Below are 16045 nucleotides of genomic sequence, written 5' to 3' on the forward strand. Positions count from 1 at the left end.
TGCCTATTTATCCGCTCCACACGCTTCAGTTGTGAACACAAGAACAACAAACACCTGATCCATGTCTGTTTATTCTGAACATGGCTACAAAATGCAGGAAACGATAAGGAAACTCAGCGTGCATTTACAGCATTCTCATTATGTACAAGACGGCACGGTTGACGCAAACAAACAACTTCTACATCCAGAACTGAAAAGATTTCTTGTGTCTAAATAAACTGAAGCCACAAAAGTCGAAATTCTGCAACCGTCACACTGCAAACTGAGTGCTGAATTACATGCAGACAGGGAATGTTCAGATCTGCATCCATACGGGAGGGGTATCCGGAACAGCTAAACGCTATTAAAAAGTAACGGAAATCAGCTTAATGAGATCCAACACTGATGACGTCGATCTCCTGGTCTTCATCGCTGTCCTCTTCATCTGTGCTGGGCTCCATCTCTGTGAGCGGCAGGACAGAGAACGACTCGGACAAACTGCTGGAAACTTCCACCACGTCCACATCTTCATCTGAAGGGTCTGTGAGTTTCTCATGAGGAGACGCTGAGGCGAGAGTCACGTCTGCTGTGCTTTTAAGCCCACGGTCTTCTGTGCTGCGTCTCGGAAAAACAGAGTCAGCCGTCTCGCATCCGCATCTGCTGAAGCCGTTCTCCATCAGTCTCTCTCTAGTCTCTGTGTGTTCTGTCAATAGATGATAATTAGCATACAGAGGAATTCATTAAAAGCTTTAACTTTGTTATTGCTAATACATTTGTAAAGGCTAAATCGAAAATGATCAGTCTGAGGGGCTTTCAAGTTAGATACAGTAACTATGCAACTTTTCTAAATTTGAAATACTAATTAATTACTAATTATTAGTAATGTTAAAACTGGCATGAAATGACAAACTCAACAAAAATGTAAAAAATTCAAATTAAAACATTATACTATAACTTTTATTTATTAAATTTTTCTTATATTGTTATAAATAATATTACGTAATTATATTATTGAATACTACACTATAAATTATCAAAATAATCCTACAAGTGGGATCGAGGAATCGAATTATTTTTATAGATCGTGAAGAGTGTATCAATGAAAAAGTGAAGCCAAAATAATTGAGTCGCCCCCTGGTGGCTGGCTGCAGTATAAGACACAAACCCACACTTTTCATTTACAGGTTTTCTCGGTGGCTTTGGTGCATTTCTCACAACACTATTTACATTTGCACAACAGTTCATGCATTTCTCAAAACAATTAGTACAAACTGCAAAACCTAGTTAATAACCTGCAGAAGCGCGTCACTTGCTCAAAATGGATAGTTCATTCCTCAAAAGCAAGTATTCATGTCAATTAAAGTCTCAGTAACATCAAGAAGAAAAGTCCTGACACCACTGTTTATGAACTAAATAGTCAAATGGCTTTGTCATGTTTTCATTATGACACTTTACTCTGTATATTTTTTCAATGCAAAAAAGTCAGATTTTGGTGACACTTCCTGAACATGCTCAAGACAGCGCTATATACTATTTGCACAGCCATTTGAAAACTACAGTAAAGTTAGACATCACTGCATTGAGTGAGGTATCGGAGTACAAGACACTAGCTATGTTTCCATCCACCTATTATTTGCAATAATATTTGCAAAATGCGCATAAAAACAACAGTTGATGGAAACGCCATGATGCGAATAAATTTTGAAAATGCGCATAAAAAAACGTATGCGCCTAACTGGGTAGGATAAACTTTTTATTCGATAAGAAAAGATGCGCATAAACTGCGATGGAAACACTTTTACCGCACAAACTCCAGCATGTGCATTAAAAAAGGTCATGTGATATTGTTGAAAGAGATCATGTGATGCTTAAAATGTGTGTGAATGGACAAAACGTCAGGCTGAGCACATAATAAAACATCTGAAATGTTGTTTTGGTCATTATAAAACGCCTTACCATTTCAGTATTAGTGTTATTATATTATTAATGACCTCCAGAATCAAGAGCGCCTGTGCTCCGCGTCTGACACCTTCAAACGCCACTGCGCGCTCACTGCTTGTCAGGATTGTCTTCTGAGGCGCATTCATTTAGAAAAGATTGATGCGGCTTCTCCTACTGCAGCAAATGCAGTTTTTACTGTTGATATTTGGCGCCAGTTAATCAGGAAGGGACAATTTTTTTTGCTTTGACTCGTTGGATGGAAGCTCGTTGGCTTCATTCGCACAACTTTTATGCGATAATCGAGTTTTGCGCATAAAGTTTATTAGCATTTTTGGATTGAAACATAGCTACTGATTATGTATGTTTCACATGTTTACTGCATTTGCTCTTTACAATCCTAATTTATTTACAGCATTGTGCAAAAGAATAAATACAGCCTTATTTACAACAAACAGAAACTTGCTTTGGGTAGAGCTCTGTTGGAACTGAACCTACAACATGCATAGATATTTAAATCATTCATGAAATTGTTTAATTTAGAAGACATTTTCAAGAAAAAAAGATTAAAAATATATATTTTCTTAGTTCAACATTTGTGTATGTAATGACTCAAGTAATGAAATGAGGACTATTAGTTTAATATGGAATGACTAATAAGCATTTACAAGTTTAGTTTGATTAGACTGACATGACAGAAGCAACTGATAATGTTATAAATAGCAGAGAGTTGTATGAAAGCAATTGATGCACGTACAAAAGCATTTGCAGTTTGCTGGAAGGAATGAGAAACTGCTACTAGGATGTGCACAAATGACTAATTGTTTTGAGAAATGCATAAAATGTAAATTGTGTTGTGAGAAATGCATCAAAGCGACTGAGAAAAACTGAAAATGATTTTTTTTAAATCTCATTATTAAATCATCATAATAACAATAATAATAAATTATATTTAAGTGTGAAACAAAAGGCTCGTTTGACTTGGCCAAAATCTGCGCAGAATCGATCACCGGTGATCACCGCAAGATGCATGCCGGTTAGAAATGTGTCTGCCTTGCCTTCGCCTCGCTCTGATGTCACGCTGACGTGCACCAAAAAAACTCTCGCGAACGCGAGGCGGGTACCTCGGATAGAGCAGTCGGCCGCAGTTGCTCTCAAAAGACTGCGTTACCAAAAGCATGATGGGAAACGACTGGCTGACGACACAGCTTAATGCTGATTGGATGAGACTGACACATTACACTTTATAATCTTGTTTTACTAAGGTTTATACCTGGATTTGTTGAATACCTTTTTTGTATTTTCTTTGATAATTAAAAAAAAAAGTCATTAAGAGCATTAAATATGGTTATTTATTTAGATTTACACGCAAACAAAAACAAAACACATCTTTGTAAAACATAACGTGACCTATCCAATATAACTAAATGTTACTAATAAATCATTAGGATGTGTGTGCTGTATTCTATTTCTCTCTCAGTCTTAAGTCCTGTTTGTTGTCATTTTCACTTTTTGTATGTTTGTGTGAATTTTGTATTGTAATTTTTATGCAGCATTATTCCATTAAAGTCAATCCAATATATACATATATTCAGACATACAAAGGTAATCAGACTGTTTTGTCATTATGCCTCATCTTTGTGTGGTTTCATATGAGAAGTGAAAAGGGTGTAGTAAACAAGACACACACACACACACACACACACACACATGTATATGTATATGTATGTGGAGTCAAAAGTCATGTTTAATAGACCAAGAACATTTCCACAGTTTTTCCTACAGTCTAATAGTTTTTATTCTGGAGAAAGTCTTGGGCTATTTATTTTAATCTGGCTGGAGTAAAAACAGTTTATATAGACCTAATAAGCATGTCAATATAATTAACCCCCTAAGAATTTATTTGTCAAACAAACATTTGTCATGACTTGTCACTCAAAAGCATCTTGCTATGGCTACTTCATTTATAATGTAGCCAAATTAGGTTTCTTGAAAGCTTTCTTGCTGTATAAGCTGTTTATTTTGTTATTCTTTTAACGTTTGTTGAATATACAGAATTATATTTTTAATACACCCTTTTAGTTAATGAGCTGTTCATCTTCTGTAATTCTGACCATCTCTGTAAAAACAGAGATATTTCTATTGCATCCACTCCCACATTAAAAAATACTATAGTAATGTATACTGTAGTGCTTTTGAACCATGTTATAAAATAGCCTATTTAAATTTTATATTTCTGGTATCACAACAACTATAAACACAACCCAATACTGAAAAAACATGTTCAAAAATGCAGTAATATTTACTATAAATCACCATAGTATTTTTTCATGAGGTCATTCGTCTGCGATAAAAAACGCGAACGAGATCTCCGCCACTGGTGACGTTTCCAGGTGGCTAAACAGCGAGATTCGGCAGGTGTCCGACTTCTGATGTAATTTTTGAGCCCTCCTCTTACTGCGCACGCCTGCTCTCGTTTACAATGCAGTCAAGGCGAGGCGCACCTCAAACGAGCCTAAATTCTTTAGATTGAGTCATCAGTTCAGGAAGTTTTAAATCAGGCTGATGCATATTTAAGTGTTTTTCTTTTTTATTATGTTTTTAGTCAGGGTGAAAACAGTCTGCGGCATCATGATTGAACAGCAGATGGCGTTCTAGGCTACTTTTTAAACAGCAAATTACAGTCTAGTCTAGTTTTTAACAGCAGATAGCGCTCTAGGCTAATTTTTTGAAGGCAGATGGCGCTCTAGGCTAGTTTTTTAATAGCAGATGGTGCTCTATGCAAGTTTTTATTAGCAGATGGCGCTCTAGGCTAGCTTTTAATAGCAGATAGTGCCCTAGGCCAGTTTTTAACATCAGATGTCCCTCTAGATTAGTTTTTAACAGCATATGGCATTCTAGGCTAGTTTTTTAACAGCAGATGGCGATCTAGATTTTTTTAATAGCAGATGGTGCTCTAGGCTAGTTTCTAATAGCAGATGATGTTCTAGACTAGTTTTTTTGACAGCAGAGGATGCTTTGGGCTACTTTTTTTAATGGTAGATGGCACTCTAGGGTACTTTTTTAATGACAGGCGTCGCTCTAGGCTTTTCTTTTAACAGCAGATGATGCTTTGGGCTACTTTTTTTATTGGCAGATGGTGCTCTATGCTAGTTTTTTATGGCATATGGCGCTCTAGGCTACTTTTTTTAATAGCAGATGGTGCTCTATGCTAGTTTTTATGGCATATGGCGCTCTAGGCTACTTTTTTAAAGGCAGATGGTGCTCTATGCTAGTTTTTTTATGGCATATGGCGCTCTAGGCTACTTTTTTAAAGGCAGATGGTGCTCTATGCTAGTTTTTTTTATGGCATATGGCGCTCTAGGCTACTTTTTTAATGGCAGATGTTGCTCTAGTCTACTTTAACAGCAGATGGCGCTCTAGTCTAGTTTTAACAGCAGATGGTGCTCTAGGCTAGTTTAAACACCAGATGGTGCTCTAGGCTAGTTTAAACAGCAGATGGTGCTCTAGGCTAGTTTTAACAGCAGATTCACACTCAGGTTCATAATTTTTAAATGTAGACATGCAAAGGTGCACACAAATAGAGAAGAGACGCCTCTTGCACTTTCCACACATTTTTTAGACACAACATGTGATTGGCCTCGGAAACAACAATAGAGGACACACAGCAGATCATGTTCTTGCCTGGCTTGTGACTGTTTATCACAAAAAGAAACTCATTTTGCTAGAGCTTATGCTGACCATGGTTCATTAATGCACGCCATTATTGTGTAATTATGGTGTCGTGTTTTGGCTGTGAAAAATGCACTGCCTTGTTACACTTACAAGTGATGATTCTCTGTAAACCAGTATCGTTCAGTAGTAAGTCAAGCTCCTTCTTTAAACACTGTACTGTTGTGCAAGGTATGCTTTAGAAAGTGTGCTAAAAAGGTGGTATGGATAGCATTTTGGTGGCATTTTAATACTTCTGACTGTACCAAACCATAACGCTTATTGCAAACGAGCCATTAAATCTCATTTCAAAAGCAATTCTATGGCACCTTTACACCGTAACAATGGCATAAATATAAATCAGGGGAACATACCACGCACAATTAACATTTAACATCAGCCAACCCATTAATCTCTGACCTTCATCTATTGGCTGCTGCTGAAGAAGGCATGTGGTCCTCTGGTCCTCCTCCATTCTTCCTCTCATTTCCTCATGTCTTTGGTCTATCCTGCTATTACTGTGCATTTTCACTCCGTCATCCTTCTCTTTTGCTCCACATGCGTGCATGCTTTTAACCCGGTCTTTCTCTTTCTGTTTCTTCACCCTCCACATCCTGTGCTCCTTGTGCTCTCTCTCTCTCCTCTGCTGACTTTCCAAAATCTGTTTCACCAAGTCAAAAGCAGAAAGAGCCGGTCTGGATTGATTTGGTGAGAGTGGTTGTGAACTCGTCGTACTGGATGCCATCTTTGACGCGCTTCCTTCCGCAAGAGGTTTGGTTTTGTCTCTTTTAGTGCGTTTCCTTTTGACACAAGTCTGATCTGAAGACTGTTGTAAAGGCTTTGAGATCTTCATATTGTTAGCGCTGGCTGTGTTCATGACTTTCCTCAATTTGCTGGGCTCAAATTTGCTCAGGAAGTGCTTTGGCTCTCCGTTCAACATTTGAGTTGGTCTTTCTGCCTCCTTTGCTACAGAGAAGTCATTCCTAGTCTTTTCTGAACGCTCCTTTTTCTGTTTTTTCCTCTTCACCGGGTCTCTCCTCAACAGCTCCTCAATGACCTCCTGCTTTCTCTTTCTACTCTGGCTTCTGGTCATTACGGCAGGCATCTCTTCGCCTTGATCTCCAGGCGATTTCTCCATTTTCATGCCTGTCAGCTGCCAATAGGTTGACGGTTTCTGTGGTCTACGAGCGGGTCGTAGTCTATTCTTGGATATTGAGTTTAGTGTTGTCGTGTTTAATAAAGCGTCATGTGCATTCGACGTAGACTGTCCACAAGTCAGGTGATCATCAGTGGGCATCACTGCATCTTGACCATCAGCGTCACATACGCTAATGTGCTGCTCGAACGTTCTCAGAAAGCTGTCCAGTATGTCAGTCAGCTCACCTTCAGATTGTGGTTGGACTATGGCTGGATCGGTGAGCTTTACTGAGGGCTGAGTTTTTGGATTAGGATCTGGAGTTGCAGTGTCTATTGTGTGCTGGTTGTTGGGCATTAATGGCAGCTGTGCAATGACGTCATCTATGAGCCAGTCTATTGGCTGAGAGAGGCCGGTCGGGTTGGCTGCAGGTAGAGCCACGGTGTGCATCAGGGATGGAGCCGGAAGATTCACGGTTTTCTGATTGGGCGGGGAATTTCGGGAAGCATTTGATTGGGGCAAGGGATACTTGCGGGGACGACCTCTTCGCTTTGGAGCCGGCGCTGCAACCTACAGGAAAATTGACAGGGTTTTATTTCAGAGACTTTTATTCAACTAGCAAGGTATTTTTTAACCGGAAAGGACATGGACTTCACCTTGATAATAATAATAGTAATAATAATAATAATAATAATAACAATAATAAGATAGTAAAAAATATATTTCTTTAAATAACTTTGCATCCGAGTTTGCCATGGGTGTGAATAATTTTGAGCTTGACTGTATATGTATACACAGTGGCTCAGTGGTTAGCACTGTCGCCTCACAGCAAGAAGGTCGCTGGTTCGAGCCTCGGCTGGGTCAGTTGACATTTCTGTGCAGAGTTTGCATGTTCTCTCCGTGTTGGCTTGGGTTTCCTCTGGGTGCTCCGGTTTTCCTCAAAGACGTGCTTTAGGTGAATTGAATAAGCTAAATTGGCCGTAGTGTATGTATGTGAATGTGAGAGTGTATGGGTGTTTCCCAGTACTAGGTTGCAGCTGGAAGGGCATCCGCTGTAAAAACATATACTGGAATAGTTGGTGGTTCATTACGCTGTTGTGACCCCTGATGAATGAAGGGACTAAGCTAAAGAAAAATTAATAAGTGAGATATATATATATTAGTGATGCGCGGATGGCGGTTATATCCAGGGTCGCTGCAGATAATCTGCGGGTCGGGCGCGTTGGGTAATAAAAAATACATTAAGATTAATTGCAGGTGGGTTACGGGTGAATGTAGCGGGACATGGCAATGTACCAGCGAAAAAGCAGAAAGTGGACTTTACAGAACGAGAAGATGAGATGCCCAAAATAATGGATGAAGTGCAAGATGCTGTTCAAATTTTCATCAAAGTCAAAGTCATCAGAGGAAAATCTGCTATCGTTCTGGGAGAAACAAGATGGCTTATTTACACAACTGCAGCACCTTGCAAGAAGAATCTTGTGCATTACAACAAGAGGTGTGAGCGAACGCTCATTTAGTGCAGCTGGCCACATTTTGGAGGTGAGGCGGACTCGTCCGAATTAAGGCACAGTAGATGTTATTCTGTTTTTGCACAGTCAGTGTGGTGTGGGTTTTCTCCAGGTGCTCTGGTTTCCCCCCACAAGTCCAAAGACATACGCTATAGGTGAATTGGGTAAGTTAAATTGTCCGCAATGTATGTGTGTGAGTGAGTGTGTATGGATGTTTCCCAGTAATGGGTTGCAGGTGGAAGGGCATGCGCTGCGTAAAACATATGCTGGATAAGTTGGTGGTTCATTCCGCTGTGGCGACCCCAGATTAATAAAGGAACTAATGAATGTGTCTGATTACATGACAGTAGTAAATCTGCCCAAAGTGTATTGTTTAGTTTTTGGAAAATGTTCCCAAAATATGTGTCAAAATAAGATTTGGCACCAAAAATCTTGAACAAAGATAAAGTTGAGGCCAAATTGAGCCTCAAAGGATTAATGAACATACTGAAATTATACAGCAAAAGTAGTTTATGCACATTTTTTTCTTATCCAAGGCTGCATTTACACTGCAGATCTTGATTTTCAATTCCGATTTTGTGACTGTATCCGATTTTTTTGCTGACCTGCTTACATCATTATCTTTTAAAAGTGACTCATATCTGATCGTCTGCATTTACACAGCACACGGCAAAGGCGCAATGACCAGAAAAAAAAAAAGAGCGGGCGCTGACTATTAGCTGATAATTAAAGAGTGCTCTTTTCTCTATTATTGTATTTAATCTGTTCGCAGCTTTTGAGGAGCTGTTTTACTATAGTTTATGACAGAAAGGTTCCCATTTGTCCATTTTCTTTTGATAACTTTTTTAAACCTTTAGGCATCTTAATGTTTCCATGGCGTGATTTATGCATGTGATGTAGCTATGCACTAGTTTTATATTAGTTTATATTGGTTATGTGCCGGACATTGCGTTCTGTTGCTCTTGTTAACATGCTTAAATACCTGTGCTATATGACAATATTAAAGCATGTTTAAGTCCTCGTGTGTGAGATTTTAGGTTTGGGACTCTGCTGCAGTCTGTTCTGAAATGAAAGTGTCAGACTTGACGTCATTCGCTACGGTTTTTAATGATGCACGACTCGCATTGACAGGTGAAAATTCGATCCACCTGCTTACACTGCAGACACGAGGACACAGATCCGATTCATATCGGATAAATTTCCACATATGAACAAGGCCTGAATCCGAGTTGAGTAAATCAGTATCCATGTGATTTGTTCATGGGCCATATCAGATCTGTGCCACATGCTCTGTAAATGCAGCCTAATACTCAGTTATGCACATACCTTTTTTATGCGCATTTTCAAAAATTATGCGCATCTTTCTGTCTCCATCCTTTTTTTAATGCGATAGTCCAAAATATGTGGATGGAAGCATGGATGGTTTATTGTTTGACACCTACCTGACCCTCTAGCGCTCTGCTCCCTGTCTCTCTCTGTCTGGCCCTGGATGAAGACCTGCCTCTCCCTCCTTCCTCTTTCATCGCTCCTGTGCTTTGTCGTGGCCTGCCTCGATTCTTCAACATCTGCCTGCTCCCGAAAACCCTCCCAACCCTGCCTCCACCCTGCCCCATCCTCGCCACCCTTCCAGACCTTCCCACATTCTGCTGTCTTCTGGAAATACTCGGTTTCTCTCCCTTAACACTGAATCCTCCGCTGACCCCTCGTGCCCTTCTTCCCCTCCCCTTGCTTTTGACTTCTCCCCTCTGACTCTGCTCTGAAATATTAGCGTCAATGAAGTAGTTGATGAATCCTGGAATGTTATTCTCAAACTGCGCAAATGCATCTAAAACGCAATCCTCGCCCACCGCAGACTCCTCCTGACTAACCAACGCATCAATGTATGAAATATTAGAAGGTAAAGATGGTTGAGGTGCAGGTGGCTGTGATGTAGCTGCAGGGGGGCAAACGTAGACCTGGGGCAAGCAGGCAGGTCCACTCACAGTGGCATACATAGCGCTTTCAGGCACCACATCCATGACTGGAAGGGAAGGCATGCTCTCTGGATTACCCGGGATGTTTTGAAGTGCTACATCCAGCGTGAGGTCAGAGCCGCCGGTGTATGTGCAGAGCCCCTGATCGCTCCTCCACAAAGACGCTCCCAGAGTTTCAATGGGGTTTTCAGAAGAGAGCGTTTCAGTCTGGCACTCTTTCTCCACCGTGGTGCACTCGGTCTGTGTGTTTTGCTCAGATGACGTCCTCATTGGCGATCTCTGAGGTATGCTGATGCCTAGTTTGTAGGCCGCTGATAGGACATCCTCTTTGTCTTCATGGAGCTGACCGGTGTATAACAGACTGACCAGACTGAGTAATGTGCAGGACTCCATGGACTGGACTTCGAGTAGACGCTTCTGTCCGTTTTGGGGTGATGGCATTGCTGATAGAGCACCACAGAGAAAAGGGCTGAAGGCTGACAAAACACAGCTGTGCACCGGCACAGATACACCTGAGAGAGACAGAGATTTATTTAATCCACTTTATTTTATAATGTTTACATTGATGTCGTCACAATACTGGAATTTGATGTCATGCGCTACTGAAATTTAAAAAGATGTCAATTTCCCGCTAACATTTAAGTGCTGTTGAGCGTGTTCTTAAACACTGCTGATTTGCCATTGTGTGCACATGCTTAACAGAAATTTCTGTGGTTGATCAAAATCAGAGATGAGCTGCAAAGATCAGTTCATCAATAAATCGCTCGGATGTCAGCTTATAAACAGACCAGCTGATCTTTAAAATACTTCAGTCCCCCTATATCTACAGTTACACTCAGTAAATAGCGGTGAGTTTGGTGAATTGATGACTTTCATGACCATTCAGTCATTTCTGTTTAGCTTGTGAACACAATGGCAAATCAGTAGTGCTTAAAAATGTGCTTGACAGCACTTGTTAGCGGGAAATGGACATTTTTAAAATTCCAGTACCGTTTGATATCAAATTCCAGTATCGTGACAACCCTAGTTTAAATAAAACACAATTAACTAATCTACATTTCACTTAACTTTATATATTTCAAGACATTTAGCAAAAATCTTTAACAGGGCATTTCTTTATAAATTAATACATTTTCAAAATAAGAAATACAAATAAATTATCACTTTAATTAAACTCTTAAAAACATGTACCACATCCTGACAATATAATATAATATAATATAATATAATATAATATAATATAATATAATATAATTTAATTTAATATAATATAATATAATATAATATAATATAATATAATATAATATAATATAATATAATATAATATAATATAATATTCATTTATTCATTCATTTTCTTGTTGGCTTAGTCCCTTTATTAATCCGGGGTCGCCACAGCGGAATGAACCAACAATTTATTCAGCAAGTTTTTTACGCAGTGGATGCCCTTCCAGCCGCAACCCATCTCTGGGAAACATCCACACACACATTCACACACACACTCATACACTACGGACAATTTAGCCTACCCAATTCACCTGTACCGCATGTCTTTGGACTGTGGGGGAAACCGGAGCACCCAGAGTATATAAAATAAAATATAATATAATATAATATAATATGATATAATATAATATAATATAATATAATATAATATAATATAATATAATCTCGGCACAGTGGGTTTATATTTATCAGTCATGCAGTGCTCAGCATATACGAGTACACCCCATTTTGAAAATGTATATTTTTACCCATTTCTCAATGAATATAGGTAATATAATTTAGAGCATTTGAACAAAACAAATTCATCAAACAGTTCTATTTATTTAAATAATAGTTTGGTCACAGAACATCTTCAGAAATAGCAAGATAATACATTTAAATTCATGCAAACTTTTGCAAAAAATAATTAAATCAATAAATAAATAAATACAATTTATATGATTTTTGTTTCACTAACTTAATATTTTTCCCTGTTATAAATTTGGGTGAACTCGTTTTTAGACTGTTATCATAAATTATTTTGTGTATAATGTATATGCAGGAGGGTTTGGGGGGGGATTGACCTCTGCTAATTAATGCTTGAATTATGTCAAAACAACATGTATGGTGGGGTGGGGGGTATTTGAATATTTATCTTAAATAATGATATTAATAAATAAAATAATGGATCATATAAATATAAATTTCACCACCCCTAGAATGGTTCATACTATTTTTAATGCATAATCAATCTTTGCGAGAAAAAGATTCATTAAAGGGCACCTATGGTGAAATATATACTTTTCAAGCTGTTTGGACAGACGTGTGTAGGTATAGTGTATAGACCGTCATATTGGGATGATATAAACACACACATTCCTTTTTTTTTTTTTTTCAATTTAACAACATAAAAACGGTGGACCAATTGGAGCGGTTTTCAGACTTGACGTAGGAGTGCGGTCCCCCCGCCCACCAATATTGATTGACAGCTGCAAATTAACATGTCCTGGTAGTCACATGTATAATCATATCAACAAGACCAGACGTGCGCAAAGCAACCAGGAATAAAAGGTCTGTTCAGTTCGCTAGCATCATCAATCATCATCAAATGTGATCAAGAGTGAGTTTTACAACTTTAAAATGTTTAAAAACAGTGCACGTGTGTAATGAAGTACAGTGATTTACTTCAGCTTTACCTCATCCGCACAGCTGCGTGTCAGAACAATTATAAAGGGTCCCGGTTTGTGGACGTTAAATCAGGTTTATTTTGTACATTAACATAACAGATATCCATACAGCAGCGGAGATTAACCAGTATCCTGTCACATATGCGTGCAAAAAGAGTGCAAAGCTAAACGCACATTCTGTCTGTCTGTGTGTGTCTGTGTCTGCTGCTTTGTGTGTGTGAGCGCGTGAACTTTGTAACAACATTGTGTGCGACTCATCAATGCAACTGCACAACAAATCCTCATTGGTAAAGTTCTTACTGTAGTATTTCTCACAAACGCTACGTGAGATCTTCCTTTAAGTCTGTCTGTTGTCTGACGCAGCCAGGAGGAGATTAAGGCACGCAGAAAGGCACGTAGAAACGGTAGGCGGGGAGGACTAGCCTTAAAGGCGCAGTCGACAAAACAGCCCCTGGTGCAAAAATGTGTGAAATAGAAGCTTGTAAAAGGTATAATGAAAAATCTGATGGGTGTTTTCAGCTGAAACTTTACAGACACATTCTGGAGACACAAAACACTTATATTAAATCTGAAAAAAAAAGGAGTAACCTCGCTGCCCTTTAAACAGTTTAAACTCGTCATTTCTAGACCACCAGTCGACATGCTTACCATACCAACTAACTTGTTGACAACTAAGACACTCTATTTTATAATATAGGTGTTTGTTTCTACATATAGCCTGAAAGTAAAGTAAAATTAGCTGCACAGTTTTTATAGTTTGACTTCAAGTAGTTAATTAGTTATTAATAAATTAGACATAATTAATAAATTTGATTGACTGAAGCATGTATTACACAAACTAACATTACTGAAAATGTTGACCCCCCTGATCGTCAATGTATAATTCTCACCCTGTGTATATGCACACATTTGATAATATCAGATAGCATCCTATAGAAAATATTAATTGAACAGATAGATTTGTGAGGGTGTACTCATATATGCGGAGCACTGTAAGTGTAATATATTCCAATATATCAGATTTCTTTGTGGGACATTTAAAGCTGTATTACACCACTTGTGTATGCAAGGCCCATTCACGTCTTTGAACATGTAGGAATATTGAGGGAAATGAACAGAAAGTGAACTGTAATGAGTAGTCAAACCTCCAGACTGCAGCACAATGTCACAGAACTCAGCCCTGCTCTGCTGTTTCTGCAGCTCTTTCACCAGAAGCGCCTCGAACGTCAACATCTGGGACAAACCAAAACATAAACATTGGTGTTAGGTTGGTTTATATTCGCACGTTCACCTTCTTAATATACTTTCTGAAAAGTATTACTTGCAAATTCTTAATGGGGAAATAATAGTAGCAGCCAATGATCACAGCCCAATTAAAGTCTAATGTTTTTAAGTCATACTTACATGTGATTTCAGACCGAATATTCAAAGTATCGTGGTGAACAATATAGGGAGCGTCCATTGTGATTGTTTTGCGTTAGACGTCGAGTTACAGTTACAGATATAATGTGTTGTGCTGCTTTACCATTTTACTGAACGTGAAAGACGGAGTGTGCGAATATACATTAAATTTTACCTTAATAACATAACAAATGCCATCCTATTATAAAATGTGGAAGCGAAATGAAAGGCATTTCCTCATGCATCTTTGCTGGAGTACAGACACCTGTTTAGGGTCGTAACCTTCCACGTTGGTCACATGGGTTGTCGCATTTCGTTGCTTTAATTGATATATACAAGTAACGCATGACTGTATCGTTTGATTTACTTCGCTGTTGGTTTGATACTGAAACTAGTTTGGTCGCTGGCAGCCAAAACTATCAAACACTAACACGTTAACTACTGACCTTTTGACGTTATGACATGAGGGAAATGCAGTAAAAGTTGTGGTTCATCCGAATTCGTCGGTCCTGTGTGTGTCGAGCTCGCTGGATTTAACGAAAGCTCGCGCGTGCATCGCTGCAGACTCGCGCACTCTCCCGCGCAGCACTGACTCAATCACAGTCATCTCCACAGCGGCGCTTAATGCACGATCATATCATGACTTTAGTTGCGCGCGCTCTCTCTCTCTCCTTCACACTCTCTCAATCTATATCTCTCTTTTTAATTATAACTGTGCCAAAAACAAAATGCACGTTTTTTTTGCGTCAGCATAAGAATTTTTTATTTTAATAAATTATTTTTACTTTATTTTACTTTTTTAATGTTTTTTTACACAATTTATTTAATGTTATGTGCAAAATTGGACAAAGTTGTTCTACGTAGTTTTATCCTATAATATATTTTTTGGGGCAATTCTAATTATTAATGCTATATACATACATACATACACACACACACACACGCACACACGCACACACACACACACACACACACACACACACACACACACACACACACACACATATATATATATATATATATATATATATATATATATATATATATGTGTGTGTGTGTGTGTGTGTGTGTGTGTGTGTGTGTGTGTGTGTGTGTGTGTGTGTGTGTGTGTATAAATTAAATGAAGTAATTTAATTTTGTATTTATAAAATGTTGATTTTATTAAGTATTTTTTTAACTCTTTTATTTTTATGCCAAATACAGATGTCATTGTTTATACAGAGATAGATATTTTTAATGTATAAACCCATTTCAACAAATCCTAAATGCACTGCCTAATATATTGAATTGTAATAAAAATAGTGAACATGCAAGAAAAAAATAATAATAGAAAAAAAACAGCAAAATTGTATAAAATAACGGGCAACACGATGGCTCAGTGGTTAGCACCATCACGTCACAGCAAGAAGGTTGCTGGTTCGAGTCCCAGCTGGGTCAGTTGGCATTTCTATGTGGAGTTTGCATGTTCTCCCTGTGTTGGCGTGGGTTTCCTCCGGGTGCTCTGGTTTCCCCCCTCAGTCCAAAAACATGCGGTAGAGGTAACCTAAATTATTGTAGTTATAAACAAAGCATATGCTGGATAAGTTGGCAGTTCTGACAACAATAGTGCACAACAGTTGTTTTCTTGTTCAACGTTTTTTCAGTAATTGACCTGATTATTAGTGAATTTAAAACAGAATTATTGCAAAACAACAACAACGACAAAAGCTACATTACCAATGATGCT

At 38.5% G+C, this 16045-nt stretch overlaps 1 protein-coding gene across 9 annotated transcripts; it reads right to left on the bottom strand.

Moving 5' to 3' along the window:
* Nucleotides 1-53: 53 nt before the first annotated feature.
* LOC100538298 (uncharacterized) lies at nucleotides 54-14914 on the bottom strand. 9 transcript variants are annotated; one of them, XM_087282025.1, is made up of 5 exons: nucleotides 14766-14914; nucleotides 14064-14151; nucleotides 10325-10759; nucleotides 6049-7333; nucleotides 54-682 (listed from the first exon to the last, which is right to left on the bottom strand). In XM_087282025.1, the coding sequence occupies exons 4-5, from the start codon at nucleotides 7211-7213 to the stop codon at nucleotides 366-368; spliced, it is 1482 nt and encodes a 493-aa protein (XP_087138151.1). In that variant the 5' UTR covers nucleotides 7214-7333; nucleotides 10325-10759; nucleotides 14064-14151; nucleotides 14766-14914; the 3' UTR covers nucleotides 54-365. The 9 variants fall into 9 exon arrangements, 8 of the variants coding, with proteins under 8 accessions (XP_087138151.1, XP_087138149.1, XP_087138147.1 ...); XM_087282023.1 differs by having other exon boundaries at nucleotides 10257-10759; XM_087282021.1 differs by having other exon boundaries at nucleotides 10230-10759.
* Nucleotides 14915-16045: the final 1131 nt, after the last annotated feature.

The sequence above is a fragment of the Danio rerio genome, chromosome 14, assembly GCF_052040795.2.
Source record: "Danio rerio strain M-AB ecotype USA chromosome 14, GRCz13ab, whole genome shotgun sequence".
Taxonomy (NCBI): domain Eukaryota; kingdom Metazoa; phylum Chordata; class Actinopteri; order Cypriniformes; family Danionidae; genus Danio; species Danio rerio.

Coding starts and splice junctions, on each gene's coding strand:
- LOC100538298 (XM_087282019.1), bottom strand. CDS start 14,151: ATGTTGACGTTCGAGGCGCTTCTGGTGAAAGAGCTGCAGAAACAGCAG. Junction 7,334..9,716: donor GCAGAGCGCTAGAGGGTCAG/GTAGGTGTCAAA, acceptor ATTTTCCTGTAG/GTTGCAGCGCCGGCTCCAAA. Junction 683..6,048: donor GCAGCAGCCAATAGATGAAG/GTCAGAGATTAA, acceptor ATCTATTGACAG/AACACACAGAGACTAGAGAG.